Here is a 19,241-nt window from a genome sequence, read left to right as displayed (position 1 = left end):
TTAGGTGTTTTCACAGAATAGTCCTCAGGAAGAAATCACTTCAATTTCAACTAATGGTTGTATCTACAAAAAGCTCTGAAAGCATTTTGGGACTCAGCTTATGATTTAGGAGTGATTCTGACTGAGTGACAGGTGAAGAGGTTTTCACATGGCCCAGCAAATTACATTCTTAAAAGAGGACCTTGTGACAACCATGTTTTTAGATGCTAAGGCTAAAAAAACAGTGGAAGAAAAGCATGGTTTTGACAGCTGGCCTCTGGCCTGTGCCCTCTGCAATGCCAGCAACTTGGTAAGAATGCATGAAAGCAAGCTTTTTTCCTTGAATAAACTGCAGCTCTCCCACCATCCAGCAAAGTACTCAAAAATGAGAATACATCTGTAAAGATGGCAGAAAACAGAACTCTGGTCTTCAAACACTGGTCTTCATAGCTCCTCTCCAGGTGAAAAAAAAATCACCTGGATTGCTGTTCCCCAGGAGTCGTCAGGGCCATATAAAAAATTCAGCAGTATCACTGTGGACCCAAGTGAGTCCCACCACACCAGTGAAATTACTTTGGATTTATACAGCTGTAACTGAGATCAAGCAGTCGACTACCAGCAAGTACTCTTATGACAAATAAATGCTTCCTATTTTAACACCTTTATCAACCCTAGGTCTTAATATGACAGAAGAGCATATTGGTTATTTCCATATTTTGCTGTATTTATTATTATTATGGGGTGAGAACTCTCGATCAAAGATTAAGATTTCAACATAAAGGAAAAAGAAAAAGCAAGCATGAGCAATACCACAAAAAACCCAAACAAATAAAAACAAACAACAAAACCAAAACCAAACCAAAATGTACACACCAAAACAAAATAAAAACAACCCACACAAACAAACAAAAAAACCCCAAACAAAACACCAAAACCAAAAAGTCCACAACCTAAAATAAAATATTCTACCATTTGCAGACAAAGCTAATGACCTGGAATGCCATGTCTGACCCATAGGCTATTTTTTCTGCTTGAGAGAAAATGCTGTTTGTCACAAAAATCTTACTGAGTAGAAACATAAATGGCTGAAAGTTAACATACCTTCTAACTTGGGTCTCAAAATATGAAAAAATATTTCCTATAAAAATAAAATGAAACATACATTTAATATAAAAATATTTCAAGATGGCAAGCTGCAATATATGAGCTGAAATGCAGAATGCTACACAGCTTGAAAAGATCTTATTCTTTAATTATATACTTCTTTCTACAAATGGTATACCACCACTTCTTGCATTCTTTTTTGGCAAACAGTACATTCAATTCAGGACACATGCTGTTGCCCCTTTTATTTCTGATCAATGCCTCAAGGCTGGAAGGAGATGTTTGGAGGGTTTGCCAGTATCTCTGAGTTTTCTCTTTGCCCTCACTTCTTTGCTCCAGACAGGCTCCCACTGAGCACTGCAGAAATCTCCCTCAGAAGAAATTATTCAACTCAGTCCTAATTGCCAGGACACACCATGGTCTTTTACAACAAGAAGGAGAAGCCAAAGCCTTCTACATGACTCACATAGGAATTCTGCCTTCAGACAAGCTACAGAACAATGCTCACCCTCCAACCTTTACCTAAGACTGTTTTCTGCCTCGTTCCTTCTGTGAGCATGTGCAAGCCCATGACTTACTCCCACAGGATTAGCTAAAGTCCAACACTGGTATGATGGCGCTTAGACCTTGAAATATGGTAACACAATGTCTGACATAAAGCTTCCCGGAGATAATAGGCCCTCCCAGGAGAAGTCTGACTCATAAAAGCAACAATTGTTCCCAGTCTTTAAGGCAAGACTCTTTCTCGCTCTTTCTCCTGTAGAAACAGGCTGGATGCAACCTTGTGTGAGAATACAGAAGGCTGTCAGGGTAAGGAGATGTTATTTCTTTACCTTTCTTAGGCTCTCTTCTTCCCTGAGATTTTGTATCAACTGCTGCACAGGAATGCAGGCTTATCTTTATAAGTTAGTTTTACCCTGTCTAAAAGAGACTCTTTTTCCCCAGATGAGGCTAGCTCAATGGAAACATCTACAAAACTCTTCACCCTCCTGTAGCAAGGAGGATATTTATTCTTAAGAGCTGTCCTCTTAACTGGGATTTCACAGAATCACAGAACCACAGAATCCTAGGGGTTGGAAGAGACCTCCAAAGATCATCTAGTCCAACCCCCCTGCCAGAGAAGGGTCACCTAGAGCACATCACACAGGAATGCGTCCAGGTGGGTCTTGAATGTCTCCAGTGAAGGAGACTCCACAACCTCTCTGAGCAGCCTGTTCCAGTGCTCTGTCACTCTCACAGTAAAAAAAAATTTCCTGATATTGCCATTGAACCTCCTATGCTCCAGTTTGCATCCATCACCCCTTGTCCTATCACTAGACATCACTGAAAAAAGCTTAACTCCATCTTCCTGACACTCACCCTTTACATATTTGTAAACATTGATGAGGTCACCCCTCAGTCTCCTTTTCTCCAAGCTAAAGAGACCCAGCTCCCTCAGCCTTTCCTCATAAGGGAGATGTCCCACTCCATTAATCATCTTTGTGGCTCTATGCTGGACTCTTTCAAGCACTTCCCCATCCTTCTTGAACTGAGGGGCCAAGAACTGGACACAATATTCCAGATGCAGCCTCACCAGGGCAGAATAGAGGGGGAGGAGAACCTCTCTTGACCGACTAACCACACCCTTTCAAATGCACCCCAGGATGCCATTGGCCTTCTTGGCCACAAGGGCACACTGCTGGCTCATGGTCATCCTCCTGTCCACCAGGACCCCCAGGTCCCTTTCTCCTACACTGCTCTCCAGCAGGTCAGCCGCAAGCCTGTACTGGTACATTATGTTTTTCTTCCCCAAATGCAAAACTCTACACTTGCCCTTGTTGAACTTCATCAGGTCTCTCCCCGCCCAACTCTCCAGCCTGTCTAGGTCTCATTGAATGGCAGCACAGCCTTCTGGTGTGTCAGCCACTCCTCCCAGTTTAGTGTCATCAGCAAACTTGCTGAGGGCACACTCTGTTCCCTCATCCAGGTCGTTGATGAAGATACTTAGTTAATGCGAAGGCAGAATTACAAATTGGAGTTTCTGTAGATTTCCTCACATTTCATCCCTTTTAGTTTTAATGGTAATTAAACTGAACTCTCTCAGCAGTTCAGAATTTACTTTCCCTCTAGGTGCTGAAGCTTATTAAAATAGATATTTTGACTCAGAGTGATAAGACCCTCACTCAAATGAGAATTCACATTCTGCACAGTAGTTAATGCAGGGAAAACTATACCAACAGGTATCTTCAGCTCTTTAGTTATGAGTGATGAAAAATATGGGAAATTATTAGAGACTAACAGGAAAAATGGAAATTACATTAGTTCCAATAAAGAGAAAAGTGATCTAAATTAATTTAATCAGAGAGAACTCTGCTTTCAAATTTATTTGTCTTACAGCATTAACACTTTAACAATGACAGCCGACAGTCCTATTTTTAGGTACTTAATATGTTAAAGTATATAATGAAAGCAGAGAAAGAAGAAGTTACTGAAAATGTTTTCTGTGAATACTGCCTTCACGCACTCATCCCAGCTCTGTGCTGGTGAATCATTCAAACAGCAGTACATACATCTGTACAACAAAAACACCTGCAAAACCATAGTGATGCTTTTTAAAAGTGCCAAGAAATGCACAGTAATACTGAGACCACTATATGGTGTGGGAGTTCGGCACTTCTGAAAACTAGGCTGTTCATTTAAGTGCCTAAAACCACATTTTTCTCACTGAAAGGCAGACATTCACAATTTGAATGTATTGTTCTTAGTACAATATGCAGCTGAAAGAGCACAGCCACCTACTTCACAAGACCAGTAAGAGAGCTTCACCAAAACAGTAAGAGATCTTCACCAGGCCTGTAAGAGGTCTTCACAAGACCATAATCATCCTGAAGTATGCGATTTTTAAAAGATTCAATTATGGGGTCCAGGTTAATTTCAGACAATGCCGTTTTCCTAACAGCAAGGGAAGAAGGATCTGTCAGACCATCAAGAAAAGGCAAGCTCAGTAAGACTATGAGTATAATGGTTTTGGTTTCACTTTCTACAAACCCTCAACAAACCATTTCTACAAACCATTGCCCTTAATGACGTTTTTACTATAGTGTTCTACTAGATCTCTTTTTTGGATGAATCATTTGTTAGATCACACCTACTGAATTTCTTGTAGTATCTATCAAAAAACTGCAGAAACGTATGAGTAGGTTTCATGTACATACCACACATTGCCAACGTTAGAAGGAGGGATAAAGCCAGAAGCGGTACATGAGCAGAAATTCAAAGAATGGAAAATGTTTGTCTTTAAGAGAGACTTTAAAAGTGAAACTTAATGAATACCTGACACAAAACGTTTTTTTTTAAAGTACCCAAGGCTGTATTCAACATTACTTCATCTACAGAATATTAAAGAAGACATGGAAATCACAATGCTTGCCATGTTATATCTAAAACTAATTCCTGTCCTTTATCTCAGGAAATGGTGCAGTCCCAGCAAAAATTAGAAACCATACTTGACAGGAAAGTTAAAATTGAAAAACAATGTATAATCTTCCAGGTATTTTGAAACAGCAATAAACAGACGATGAACTACAAGTTGTGTATCTAGTTTTCACCCCTGTCTTCATGTAGCAGAGGTAGATTTTAGGAATTTAATTATATATTTAATAACCTGAACACAAAGCTAAACACAGCCATAATTAACGGAAGATGACCTGTACATGCACCAGCCCTTCCTAAGCCCCGTGTAAAACAAATGCCAGCAAAACTAAAAACATTCAGAGCAACATATTCCATAAAAATTGCCTTCTTGTCTTCTTAAGTCAGACCTGCATGTAAAGGTTCATCTTATGTAAGCCACCACAGTTTCCAAAAGGAATAGTCCGGCCTTCTCTTCCCAAACCTTGCATAGCCACATAAACACACTGCCATGCAATGAACCCCAAGGAAGAGCTAGGTTAAAAATAACCTCTCCAAAAAAGGCTGGGTTTAGACCAAATCATTTTGTAAAGGAAAAAATTAAAATGTTCAGAAAAGTGTTCCAATTCAGAACTACTATTGTCATAGTCGCTGAGCTGAAGTAAGGAATGCACAATGCAAGAGCCCACTGTGCAAATAGGAGATCTGTGTGTTCAGTTTTTACAGGTCTTATCTAGTTTCTTTAGAATATGCTGCAGTATTAGAGCTGTTCTCACGCACAGCCTTATTGTCATTGTCCCTCACGGCCAATGAGAGTTAAGTACATATTTGAATGAAGAGGGATTTCAGGACTGATATGATGTCCTTGAGTAGCCTTCAGGGATAAAAAAAAAAAAAAAAAGAAAAAAAAAAAGGGGGGGGAGTGGAGGAGGCATGTAAGGAAAACACTAAGAAAATACAGCAGCTTTTTTCAGGATAAACAAGCACTGCTTCTATTTAAACCATGTCAAATGATACATAAAGAGAAAACAACATCAGGGCTTCACACATTTTTATTTTAAGGATGACAGATCAGCAATTCCGTTCAGTCTGCATGGTTTCTGGAGGAGCAATGTTTCACACAGGGCAGAAAATAGGAAAAATTAAGAGACATTCTTTTAAAAGAAAAGAGAACTTGATATGCTCACACTTTAATATCCTTTTTAGATTCTGCAGTAAAAAGTATACAAAATCCAGCCAAATCTGGTATTTTGCCAGATGTAGTAAAAGAAGAGTAAGTAAATCTTGCACAGTCACAGTGCCCAAATGAGCACCTCACTTTATAAGAAATCAATCACTCTCCTTATTGCTTTCTGAAAACAAAATTTAAAATTATTAAATTGGTAAACAATCTACCCCATATGTAGTGCCTACATAATGCATAAAGATGGGCTTTCACTAATAGATTGCTAATTACAACCTTCACAAACCAGGACGCATCTCTGCATTGTCAAACAACAACTTAGAAGTGTGAACACAGTGCATTAAAAAAGATTGTCCTGTGAAGTTCAGTTCAAAAGGATTAATTGAACTACACAGGTAAAGTATTATTTGTAATTCACACAATGCAAATATGTACAATGATTCTTCCCTTCTAACTTTTCAAGAAAAATCCTGCAAATGCAGAATCTCCTTGAAGCACATTTATGCCTACCCAGTGATCATTTACATGTAGATTATTTACACATTATAATACCTTAATATTAACTAAAGGTCACATGTTGGAACAGGTCTACGTAAAGAGTGAAAAAACAATAGTTCTCAGTTTGTTTCCACGGAACCTCAATACTTGAGCAAAAGCTAAATCATGCCCTCAGGGTTTGGGTCAGTGCTTCACTGTGGTAATACAGCTTAACTCCACTGAAGCCATGATAAACATGTTCCAGATCAGGCCTATCTGTTTGACTTGACCTGCAGCATGGTTAGTTACTAACTCAGTATCTTAATAGTACTAACATAGGAAGAAGCTGTGTAATCAATCCAAGCAACAGGGAAAAACTGGATAAAGCCAGAGAAGATAGGCCCAAAAAGAAAAATTTCACACAGATAAACTTAACTGTTTAAAGCACAAACACAAATAAACCTTAGGTCCTCATCGTAAGTGAAATAATACTGGTATACTGGCTTCCATGGATTTACACTGATTTACTGAGAATCTGGCTCTTAGTTTATAAATTAAAACCACTAATAATTGGACTTAGTGGGCACTAGAGCCAACTAAAATGTGCAGATTAAAACCTCCAGTGATGTTTAATTTGCCAGTATTGTCACATGCCCTTCAACAAGGGTAAGACAAAGAATACTCCTTCCCAAACAGAAAGCACGGCCTTCTTTTAGCCATCTCTGCTCTTGTATCTAACCACTATGGCTAAAAAAAGCCACAATACACACTGACTTGAAGAAGCATTAAAGGGGAAAAAAAAAACATGAAAAATACTTAGTTCCAAGATTGGCTGAAGAATGCTTAAGTACTGTTATCTTCCTTATACAGCATTTCTACTCTTACTCATTTCAGTCTGTTTCTTGGTTTGAACATTCATGCAGTGAACATCCACCACTTTGCCTATTACTCAAAAGTCTGTGTTCCTGCCAGTTTGAAAAATGAAATGTTCAGATTGAATATCTGAAATAACTGAACTGGGTGTGTCATCTGATACACAAATCTACGATCACGAGCTAAGAGAGGTTTTGTCATTTAGCAAGAATTTCTGAGAGCAACAGTCAAAAAATGGGGTCACCACTCAGGAGTTCCACAGCTGCAGCAATGGCAGCAAGAAACACTCATAGCCAGATGCAAGAAAAAGATATTGCGATAGCCTTGTGCTCTCCTAAACTGATACCATGTAAAAGTCATTGTTGACCCTGTACTGTAGACTCACCCAAACACTGCAGGCAGTGTAGTAGAGCTGCTGCTCAGCCAGCACCTTCTCCAAGAAGAAACCACTAACTCATCTTCCATGTGAGAAACAAAGTTTGGTTCTTCACAGTCTAGGCTTTGGATTTTCATTTTACATACTTCACAAGGAGCTTACTACCATAAACCTGCCACTCAGTACACTGCTGTGTGCTACGAATATTGTAAAATGTATCTAAATCACAACATACAAGAAGAGAACATGAAACACTTGTCAAAGGATGCTTTTTCAAGGTCCTTAAAATTTGAAAAGGAAAGCAAACTTTTAATATGCCTCAAATAACGACCCACTTTCAGCAATTTCTGTAAGCATAATGTTTGTTTCTCCATTCAGTTTGAATTTTCAGGCTCCTGAGACTAGTTTTCAGTCAGGGCTTTCCAAAGCAAACGCTGATCCTCCTTAAAATACAAAGTGACTGAATGTAAGGCAATCTTCCATCTCTCCTTGTAGAAGTGACGAAATTTTGTTTCAACATGTATAAACAAGTTTGTTTCCCATTAGTTATGCCCTTAGGCTTTACTTTATCCAGCTTGGAAAATGGAAACAATAGACAGGTTTTACTTCCTGGTTTCTTGTTGCAGTATTTGTTTTAAAAAACAGTGAAAGCTTTCAGATTCAGTAATTTTAATTACATGGTAAAGAATACTTCCGTTAGGTAATTTTTACTGTCTAAAGCCTTTCAAATTTGTCTTCTAAAAAAAGATCAAAACATATACTAAAACCCCAAATGAAAGAGTATATTCTTACTACAAGCAACCTACAAATACGTAAATTCTCAGCTATTGGATAAACTATTCTACTCCACTGAGAATTCCAGAAGTTGTATTTTCCTCTAGTAGGCAGGAATAGGGTAGTGAGGTGGGAAAACATTCTTCTGAGCCATCTTGCAGCTTGGGCACCATGTGGGAGCCTGGCCCTGCATCCAGGCCCCAGAGCATGCATAGGGAAGAACCAATGGCTTTGGGAGCCCTGCCTGCACTGAAAGGTTCCTTTGCAAGCAACACTGTCCTTTAACTTGACCAACCCCAGGAAAGAAACACAACTGCCAAAGAGACCAGACTAACAGAGGAAATAAAAACCTAAAAAACCCCAAGACTTCTTACCAATATAGTAACATCCAGCTAAAAGATAAAAGAACGACACAGCATATACTGTTAACAAGTAAAAGGTAACTAAGTCAGGGAAACAAAAAGGATGTGTGTTCAAGTGCTTACATGTATCCTTTTGAAAACAGAAAAACACAACAAATGCTAAAATACATTTTAAACGTGAACATGAACAGTCGGAACCACTTAGAAATAATAATTAAACTGACATTCAATAAAAAACATTTTTTTAGCCTTACAAGCTATACTGACATTTCACTTAATGCCTCAGGAATTTGATTTGGTCAATTACAGTTTTGCATCTGTCATGGCACTAAATATGGCTCTCATGAAAGAGAGAAAAGAAGGTGCTGATGTGAAATTTGAGCTATTTGTCATTAACATTACAACTTTTCCTAGTTTTACCATGAATTAACTTTTTACCATATATTGATACATTTGCTGTGTTTCTGTTAAGTTTACATAAAGAATACATTTTACATATCCACATAAATTAAAAAAGACAGTGAAGCTCCACAGAGCAACATTCAGAGGAATGAGCCTCCTACAAGGATCACCTTCCTGATCACCTCCCTGGACACTTCCTCCTCAGTGTACATTTGTATGAAGGCAGATGATTTACTGATTCTCCTTTTAAAGGGAAAATTTAAAAGCCTGCCACGGTATTGAATCACTGCACCTCTCTGCCAGTAGGAAATGAGGGGAGACATTACCGTAGGGGGGAAAAAAAAAAAAAAAAAAAAAAAAGTACCTTTTGGAGCCTCCTATATAGGTGAAGGTAAAGGTGGAGTCTGAGTACCTGAAATCTGAAAGACAAAGAGCTGCGTTACTACAACTTGTCTCTTTTTTGGCCGAAATTACCGAGGTTTTACAGTGCAAAATTAAGCTACAGACACAGGGGATGGCGGAGGGGTAGTCAGGGTGAATGAGAGGAAATGCAGCATCTCCCCCACAGCCCCTCGCAACAAGTGCCCGGTGCTATGGCAACGGCAGGGATTTCCATTGTCAGAAACGGCAACAGGCAGCCGCAAGCCGGGCTCCTGCGACGGCTCGTCGCGGCCGGCACCGCGCCGGCATCGCCAGGGAAGCGGCGAAACCCCGGCCAGGGGGTGTGGGAATGTTCGCACGGCAGGAGGAGGGGGGGCATTACCGCTGGCCATACCCCGGCCCTGAAGCCGGGCGGGCGCGGGTAAAGGCAGGCACGGAGGCTTGCTGCAGCCCGGCCGCCCGGCAAACGGCCGCGGAGCCCCGCCGGAGCTAAAGAGCGCCAGGCTGCGCTCGGCTGGGCGCTCCCCAGCAGCTGCGGGCTGCGCCAGGCAGCGGGGGGGCACGCACACACACACTCACCATCGCCCACACCCTCCCGGTTTTGCGTGTGGCCACTGCCACGCTCCCTGACTCGGGATGCCCCTTCCAGCCCCCACACTTTCCCGGCCGGCGGCTGATCTCATCTGCCCTCATATGCCCTCAGAAGGAGAGGAGGAGGATGATGAAGAAGGGGGCCGAGGACAAGTAGACGCCGGATCGGCGGCGGCCCCCGCTCCCGTGTAAAGGGGCGAAGGGCACCGGCACAGCCCGGACAGCCGCGCCGCGGCGGGAGCGGGGTCTGGGGCGGGCGGCGGCAGCCCCCGAGCCGCCAACCTGGCGCCCAGGAGAGAAACTCACCTGCAAACAGGCAGTCCTTCTCCGCCTTGCACTTTTGGATCACAACGTCAATATCCTTCTGAATCCTCTCTTGTCTTGAACACATCCCCATGGAATAAATCCCAGGGGAAAAAAAAAACCCAGCCTTTAGCCTTTATTGCCACCCCACCCCCCGCGCTGCCAGTTTTTAATATTCAGTCCGAAAGATGGACCCTGGGGCTGGCGAGCTGGAGCCTCCCCGCGTCCCGGAGGGATCCGCTCGGCCGGCTGGAGGACGGCGGTGGAAGGCGGCGGGAGCCGATGTTGCATGCCCAGATGTGCCCACCCAGATGTGCCGCCGCTACCGGCGAATGGCAATTTCCTCACAATGGATCCAGCGGAGGGTGGCGGAGGCGACAGGAATCCCCCCACCCCCCCACGCCCTCTGGGTTTTTTGGGGTTGGTTGGCTGGTTAGGTCTTTTTTTTTTTTTTTTTTTTTTTTTTTTTTGGAGGGTAAAAAAAAAAAAATAAAAAAGGAGGGGGGGGCCAAGCCGTGCCGACCGCTCACATCCCTGCCCCTCCCGCCAGCAGCCGCGGTCGCCGCGCAGCAGCAGCGGTGCCCGCACCCGGTCCCTGGCGGCGCGGCGGGGCCGGCGCTGCTGCAGCGACGCCGAGCCGCAAACCCTCCCCTCGCTCCCGGCCCGGCACGTACGGCTCCCGCCGGTTCCCCCGGCGGAGGCGGCGCGGGGGAAGGAAGAGGCGGATGCACCGAGCCGGGCGGGCGGCACGGGAGGCGGCGGGCTGGATGGTACCGGCCCTGCGCCAGCCCTAGCCTCCTCCCCCTCGCCCCGGCCGTGAACATAGGCTGCCGCCTCCTCCCGAGCGGCGGAGAAATGCAAATGGCAGGTGATCGGGCGGCTCCCCGGCCGGCAGCGGGGAGGACGCGGGCAGTGCCGCGCTGCGCAAGGCGGGCGGAAGCGGGGCACGGGGTAGAGAGCCGCTCCCGGGCAGGGCCGGGGCACCGGGCTGGGGCGCAGGAGCGGAGCCCGCTCGCTCTTTCTCCCGCGGACACGCCGTTCCGCGGTGCGCTTCCCGGGCACGGTGGGGCCGCGTCCCCGGCAGCCGTCCCCCGGCAGCCGTCCCCCGGCAGCCGTCCCCCGGCAGCCGTCCCCCGGCAGCCGTCCCCCGGCAGCCGTCCCCCGGCGCTACAGACGGCCTCCCCGCCGCCGGGCCCCTTCCGCTGCCTTCCGCGCCCTTCCGCCCCCAGCGAGGCTGCTCTGCTGCCCGACACCGCCGGCGGGCGCCTGCAAGCGGCGGCGGGGGTAGCGCTCGTCGGGCAGGCCCTTTCCCGGGCTGGAAGACCGAGCAGCCCGGCCTTGGCAGAGTGCTTAAGTGCCCTGCCTGCCTCCGTCCTATCGGCAGGGATGCGTGCCCGTGTAAACAATAAAAATAACATTGACCTGTTTATAATCCGTCTCTGAGCACCGTGTTTTTTACTCGTACTCCTCACCCTTTCAGTCTCCAGCAAAGCTCCCTGTCGGGGCTTCGGGAGAGGACTCGGGCTCTCGGTAGCTGTGAGCAGTAATCCAGGCTAGAGGCTTCGGGCGCTAATGCAATGAAAGTAAAAACTGTAATGTAATTCACAAGGAATGGTCAAGTCTGCAAAGCCAAATATGCTTCATCAAAGTGCAAAGTGAATATAGCAGAAGCAGATTTGATTAAAACAAAAAAAAATGAAAGATGATTCACAAAATACAGTTTTTGGTTAGTCACCCAGCTCTGAATAGCTCCCATGGATTATTCATTATTCAGCTCAGGCGTTGTAATGTTTTTTCATTAAGCATGTCTCTATTAATCATGTATTGTTGATTTCAAACACGAGGGACAAAAGTACTGATTTTTTAATTTTCTTTTAACTGGAAGTAGCTAAAGGGAGGATAAAAAGATTCTGTATTTATTCTTACCTTGACAAGATTTTGTATCTGAAGGAGGGAACAGAAAGGAAATGGCAAGGAAAGCACGTAGTGTTTAAAGAGAACAAAAATCCATCATGTGGTAGGATTCTCTGCCTCTAAGAAAACAATTTGTCTTGGAACAGGGATGTCCAGACAACTTTTAAGTGCTGTTCACTAAATTCTCTTCTACTGCAGCAAGACTTTTCCAAGGCAGGGATACAGAACTCATCACTGTAGTCAGAAATACAGTGTAATACAGTTAGACTCTTGTCATTTTGTCAGGTTATGCGAGCTTGGTCAGTGAAGGATGGTTTTCTAGGTGTTGTTTTTTTCCTAGAGCTTTTTAGGACATCAGCAGCCTTATTTGGTGCCTTCCCTTTAATCATAGGTAGAAGATATAATCAGTACTAATCAGTACTTGATTTATTCCAGTGGAGTTTTGGTCCTGAACCTCATAGAGAAAGGTCTCTTATTATCCATTCAGTGTGGACTGGGAATGGAGGAGGTAACTAGATAGTTATAGTATATTTATGTTGACAGTTTTGATCACAGTCTATTCTTACCACAGGGTTTTTCTCAGTTTCACATCAGTTAACACAATTCTTGACTGTCTTTTTAAGCCTCAAACTATTTTCATAGGCTTGGTAACAGTGAATTGAAAAGTCATCCACAAAGAAACACCATTGTCTTCAAGTAGGCTAACACAGTTTGTATCTCGTTTCATACCATCAAGTGAAGAGAACAAGAAGTCTGGAAATATGGTTGGTTACTTAGTCTATTTATTGTAAGAGGCTCTTAAATTTCTAGATTCTTAGCCAGTTTGGCCCTTGATTTACCTGATGACTCTAGTACTCTTACTGCAGGAATGGCTGTTTTCAGTGAGGAAAAGCTCAATTACATATTGAGATCATGCTATTGATTCAAACTCTGAAAATGGAAGTGTTAGAAAATCAAGGTGAATCTTTTAGAGTTGACCCCTACATTTGTTAAGGTTGGAAAGCTGGTGACATCCAGGTACCCCAAAATGTTAGTGCAACATTATTTGCATGCATGCTGTAATCCCTATAAAGATACACATTATACCACCCTCTTGAAGAAACTCTAAAAAACCTTTTAAGTAATTTTATGAATAATAGAACAGTTGGTCTTGGAAGTAATGATCTTGGCTCAAGGGAATTCAATGTATGTCTTTCCTATTTCTCCTTTGGTCTTGAAAATTGGCTCATGTCATTTCTTGTCTGAAGTTCAGCTCAGATCAGTTAGATCGTACTGAACTGATTACCCCAATTAAGTAAGAAAGAAGCACAATTAACTTTTATGTTTGTATTTCTGGGAAACTGAAAACATTTACAGAGGTGTAAATAAGCTAAAAAGAAAATTTAATCCGTAGAGCTACATGATTATAAAATTTATGTGAGAAGATTGGCTCAAAATGTAATGGGGAAAATTAGATAAAGAAAGAACACAGGGAATGTGTTTCAATAATGCGTGAGCAGTGACTGAGAAAGTTATTGAGGAAATGCACAGGTCAGCCAATTTCTGCTAAGAGATGGGTTCTGCTTCGTTTTGACTAAGCAGATTTTTTCATTTTATGCCAGAAACAACCCCTTTTCACCTATTAGTAAAGCGGTTAGAAATGTTCAGTATCAGGACAACCTGTTCTGTCCCAAAGTATCTTTTTTATATATTTTTCTAAACATGTTCCTGTTACATATAAACACATATTAGAAGTCTTAAGAAAAATTAAAATATGTGGCCTTGCCATTGTAGGGAATATACTCAAGGCAATGTGATAATGGCATCTGTCCAGTATTTCTAATAAAGGACAACACTCAGAAGGGCAGAAATAAGGAAAGAATTCAAAACCCTCCAAAGCACCATATTGCCATCAACCCTCCAAAATAGTAACAAAAACCTGACTTCACTTTTATATGCTCCAGCAAAATTCTAGTACAAAACAAACTAAATCTCTGTTTTTTTCTCCAATTTCAAGGACTATTTGCCAGTCACCAATAGAGTGAAGCTCGCTGATGTCTGTAGATGGTGAGCTCTGGGAAGTGGAACATTTAAAGGATCAATACCATTCCACTCTTATGGCAAAAAACCATGATACTGCCCTTCCAGGAAGATTTCTCAAAATGACAGTCATTTCTAAATGACACTGGCATTTAAGTCTGAAAAGACAGGTGTTAAGTTGTGAGAGCTGTAGGAGCAACACTTAGCTGTTTTCACCAACAGAGAGGTGACACAAAGCATAAAAAAGATGCTTAGCTTTAAGCTTTAATGTAATATTAAGTAGAACTCTATTATCAGCAGTTACAGTCTAATATTCTGATGTAATATTTAAGTCAATACTATTGAGTTTATAGTCGACTTCCTTTAAGGCTGTTCCAATTTTAGACAGATATGAAGTCCGCTGCCCTCTACACTATTGCTCTCAGTTTTCCATCCAAGTAGTCACTGCCACTTCATGTAGCTACAATCCTTAGCCAAAGCAGTCCATAATAGAATACAAAGCCACTCAAATCACATTGAAGTTATAAATAGATTGGCTTCTTTGGGTCATAACTGTAAGTCTGAAATGACTGGCATTAAAAGCACACTGCATGTTGTGGACCTATCATGATTAAGGAGTGAATTTTTTACTATAAGTAAAGTATCTTGACTGATTTTTGCAGTGAGTTAGAACTGGTCTGTTGGTAAAAAAGCTTCCGTAAGATATGGCAGAAAATGGGAGGGAATTATTAATACCATAAAATTAGCCTGTGACCTCTCAAACCCTTACACTGTCCAATCCTCCATAAGTTTTTAAAAATTATTTTAATCTGTCTTTTCTAGATGGATGAAAAAACTTTCCACTAGCATTTTTAAACATTACACACTTTATTTGTTTTTGTTGTTGTTTTGGGTTGTTTTGTTGTTGTTGTTTTTTTTCAAATAGCAATGGAGGGAAAAAAAAGCCACCAAAAAAACCACTTAACAACATTAAAGTGATGGACCAGAGGACCAAGGGTCTTTTTTTGTTTTTTTAATTCAGTGTTGAAATTTCCTGGGCAATTTTGTTTTTTTTCTTGTTTAAAAGAGAATAAATATATTATACAGCAGCAGTCACCTGTATGCAGTACAGGTGCTGCATACAGATGTGTGGATTGCTATGACAGTGACCTCTAACTTTCCATGCATAACCAAGTAGTCATCGTTCCAGATGTCACTGAGGCCCACAACAGCTAAGCCTATGTTTGCTGGCGTAAGTGCTCCTAGCAATGTTCAGTAAGTCATGCAATCAGAGTCCCCAGTGATAGCACAATTTATTGTAACTCATAGTATTATGCTTTCTTATGATTGTTTTAATTTGTTCTTGTTTTTCCTTCTGTAATGCCATCTCGCACCTCAGTCTCTGGCCATTAGCCTCATTTCTCCAGTTCCTTTTTCATCACTAATTCTTACAGCATTAAGAATTTATTTATCTTTTTTGTTAGAGCATGTCATTATTTCCTCTTTCCAGCTCTTCTGTCTACTCCATCCATTCAGTTCCCCTCATCCACCTCACTCTTGGCAGCTCACTTCTTGAGCAGCTAAAGGAAGAGGGCTAAAAGTGAGCTTTCTCTACAGAAATCAGAGTTTTATAAGAAAGGAAAGCAGGAATATTTCTAAACCTTTAATCCATGGCTTTCTGATGTCAGTCACAAACAAATCCAGACGGGCAACCCATTGTTTCGTGCCAGCTCCAGAAGTGAGTTCCCTCTTGCCAGAATCCTTATTATTTCCATGAATTGTGGACATTTATGATGGCTGCATAGTGGCACTGCTCAATAACGAAAGTAATGAGGCCTCCATTTTCATTACTCTGAAACCTGGTGGTGAGAATATTTCTCTGGAAGTTGAGAGCTGTGATTGTATACTCATAGGCTGACACTGAGCTGATGCTTACTGTCTCTGCAACCATCTCTTAGCAGTTACACCATAAGCTTAAGCAGATCAGTGCTGAAGGTACATCACCCTAATTCCTAAGCATAAGGAATGGCTCCCCAGTCATTCTGAGGCACCTATCTCAGGGCAGCTACAGCCCACAGACAGCATGTAAGCACCCACTGCTGCTGTCAGTTCGCATTTAGTCCCAGATGATAATGGTTAGTGAATGTCTCAATGCTGACTGATATCTGTAGCATTACCGCTGTAGTTTACCACTGCTGAACTTATCTGGCTAACTTCTCAATTGCTGAGCAAATACATGGCTAAAAAGCCTTAAAATAAAATTCCTGTGATGCCTATATCCAGGTTGTAATTTCTTAATTGCAAATAATCACACCAGAAAGTACTCAAACTGTAAAATACTTACCTTGCTAAAAATATTCCATCTAGTCCATTTTTTTTCAACATTAAATATGATTCACTATGTCAACCATCTGTTATTAGGTACTGGTGACCTCCTACTCTGAAGCCAACCTATGCCTGATCTTAACTAATAATTTGTAACCCCAAATTAAAAGGAACCATCAAGTACTTTTAGTTTAGCTGAAATTGATATGGTGGGAAGCACTTAGCCCCTTGCAAGATTAGCCCTTAGAAACTGAGGACTAATTCCATCAGTAGACCACATCTCATTTATAGTGCAAACTGTGGGGTAGTGTTTTGGTGTCTGACCAAATTCTAAATGAGAGACGGAAAAAGAGATAAAATTAGCACATGCACAGTTTAATGCTTATGCAACTACACCGCTTCTTTTACCCAAGCAAACTCAGTTAGTGTTTGCTCAGCTATTGCTGCACAAAAACCTTGTGTTTAACCTCACAGATGATGCAATGTTCATCCAGTCATCTTAAACCAAGGCACTTTTTAACTTTATGGAAGCGAACATAAAATAAAGTGACATTCACAATAATTAATGAGGGTATGCAACTGTCTCATCTAACTCTTACCAAGAACGCCCCAAGCTTTCATACAACAGGGTAACTTTTACGCTCCATACAGGTGTCTTTTTCCATACGGGGGTCACTTTCCCAGTGTCTCCTGTTCAGTGTCCCTATTGCTAAGAAAAGGGTTTTGGCTTTTTCACTGTTTATAGGCCATCTTTTATGGTAAGTTTTCATCTGGTAGGAGCCAGACTATGTTTTTTTCTTTATAAATAATAGCTCAGACATTGTATTTAACATTAAATTTATACAAGGGAGTACATTGTGTGGCTTTTTGCTTATTTCTTTAGCTGCTAGAAAAAACAGCCAAACATATACAGTATTCCTCCCATGGGCCATATCTTTTGGTAGTTATCTTAGCTAATTTGTTTGCCAGCCATGTTCATGATTACTAAAAAGTCAACCCATTCCCTGGTTTCCATGTTATCTTAACCCTGTAGTACAGCATGAGCCAAAGGATCCAGAAGGCAGAAGTCACTTTTAAGATAAATAACACCATAATCTAAACTAGTAAAAATCTGCAATCTCTGCTATATCCCAGACAGACTGGAACATCTAAAAAAATCTTAGGAAAAACTATCTGTGGAGTTATAAATCATAACCATCAAAGTATTTTGAGAAACAATTCTACTCCTTTTCACCTATTTGCTGCACATTCTAAAAAATCATGCTGACCTCGTATCAAGTAGACGTCTTTCCCTATAAACCCATGTTTAATTTCAGAAGGCTTTTCAGTAGGTGACGAGCTTCAGATGTCCAGTGATGAGACTGCTGGCTGTCTACAATACAGTGTGTGAAACAGAAGAAAGGCAATGAAGCAAAACCTGACACCCCTCAAGGACATCTGTATCAAATGCAAAAGAAAGTGTGCAGTATTTGCAACAAGATCTCTTGGAGGTAATGGTACATGTACAGTGTGATGGAGGGAAAAGAAGGGAGGAAGGGGGAGTAAAAAGGTAAAGGAGTTAATGAAAAAGTTCAGAAATAGCTGGGAAAAAAGGAGTAAGATTGCTTTTACTTGGAAGACAAGAAGTATCTAAGTACTTAACTTGCTTGGTTTTTTTTAAAGGCGATCATGTCAGTATTCTTGCTTATTATTAAAAAATATAATGTCCCTGGGTATTAATTAATAACGAGGACCTTGCTTTTGCAAATCACATCCAAGCTTTCAGCATGAGTAGTCCCACTGATGTGAGCAAGACATGTTATGAATTAAAATTAAATTATTAATTAGTTTTTTAACACAGGCCTTGATTGTGCCACATCCATATTTTGATTTTTAAAATGCGTAAGTTTGTGATCAGCATATAAAAAAAGGTGGCATTTTCTGTAATCATAGGGAAGCTTTGTCTGTTTCAGTAATATTTTTTATATAGATTTCTAATAATACTATTTAAATTAATGTTAAAAGCAAGTCTCCTAATATATTCTTGAAAAGGTAAGTAGTTCATCGTTGAAAAGATTCATCAATGCCTTTCTGAGGAAGAAGGCTGGGATATGCCCATTAATGAAGCAATGCCTATACGGTGTACAGGTTTGAGCATTCACAATGCTAACTTCTCAGGTCCTTCTCTGATACACAAAACAGGCTACAAGACCAAGGTTTTGTCCTAAAAGTGAAATTAATATATTCTCTTGTAGGGAATTCCTCAACCTTAGCCCAGAGAGGTGCCATATAACTTAAAAAACAGAAAATTAATGACAAAAAACTTGCAAAAAAAAGAAAGTTTCTGCATTAAGTATGTTTTACAGATCTTCCATGTGACCTTTTTCAATTTCCTCTTCTTCCTCAGTTACGCTTTGATTTTTCTGAAATGAGATCTAGACTGCCAGCAGTGAAGTAACCCATTTTACAAATCCTGTTGGAGCCCCATCTGTTTTATTTGAACTTTGAATTTTTTTTGGCCCATCTAACACCCATAAACACTAATTAAATGCATTAAAAAAAAATGTAGATGAGCTCTCTTGTGACTGATAAGGTCGCTTTACAAGGCTTATAGTGTGTTTATACTAAAGGTTGTGTACTATGAAACCAGTTTCTTCTAACATTCACAACATAGAGTACATACTTATGTAAATAGACTAACTCAATTTTACAATGATCCCTGCTCTGTGGTGATGATATAGAAAAGAAGCCACAATTGAAACTAGGTCATTGTTACTGATTTCTAGATGTAAACTTCCGTTATTTTATATTTTATGCCTTCTTCCCCCCC

At 41.4% G+C, this 19,241-nt stretch overlaps 1 protein-coding gene across 1 annotated transcript in view; it reads right to left on the bottom strand.

The window, feature by feature from the left end:
• Positions 1-10,334, bottom strand: part of PARP8 (poly(ADP-ribose) polymerase family member 8) — a 123,006-nt gene extending 112,672 nt beyond the window's left edge. The window contains exons 1-2 of the mRNA XM_051643034.1: positions 10,199-10,334; positions 9,285-9,339 (exon numbers count right to left, since the gene is read on the bottom strand). Of these exons, the coding sequence (XP_051498994.1) occupies positions 9,285-9,339; positions 10,199-10,289 (146 nt within the window). The 5' untranslated portion in view covers positions 10,290-10,334. The remainder of the gene's footprint in view (positions 1-9,284; positions 9,340-10,198) is intronic.
• Positions 10,335-19,241: the final 8,907 nt, after the last annotated feature.

This window comes from Apus apus, chromosome Z, assembly GCF_020740795.1.
Source record: "Apus apus isolate bApuApu2 chromosome Z, bApuApu2.pri.cur, whole genome shotgun sequence".
NCBI lineage: Eukaryota > Metazoa > Chordata > Aves > Apodiformes > Apodidae > Apus > Apus apus.
Note: the sequence above shows the minus strand (reverse complement) of the source record. Positions and strands in the feature narration are given on the sequence as shown.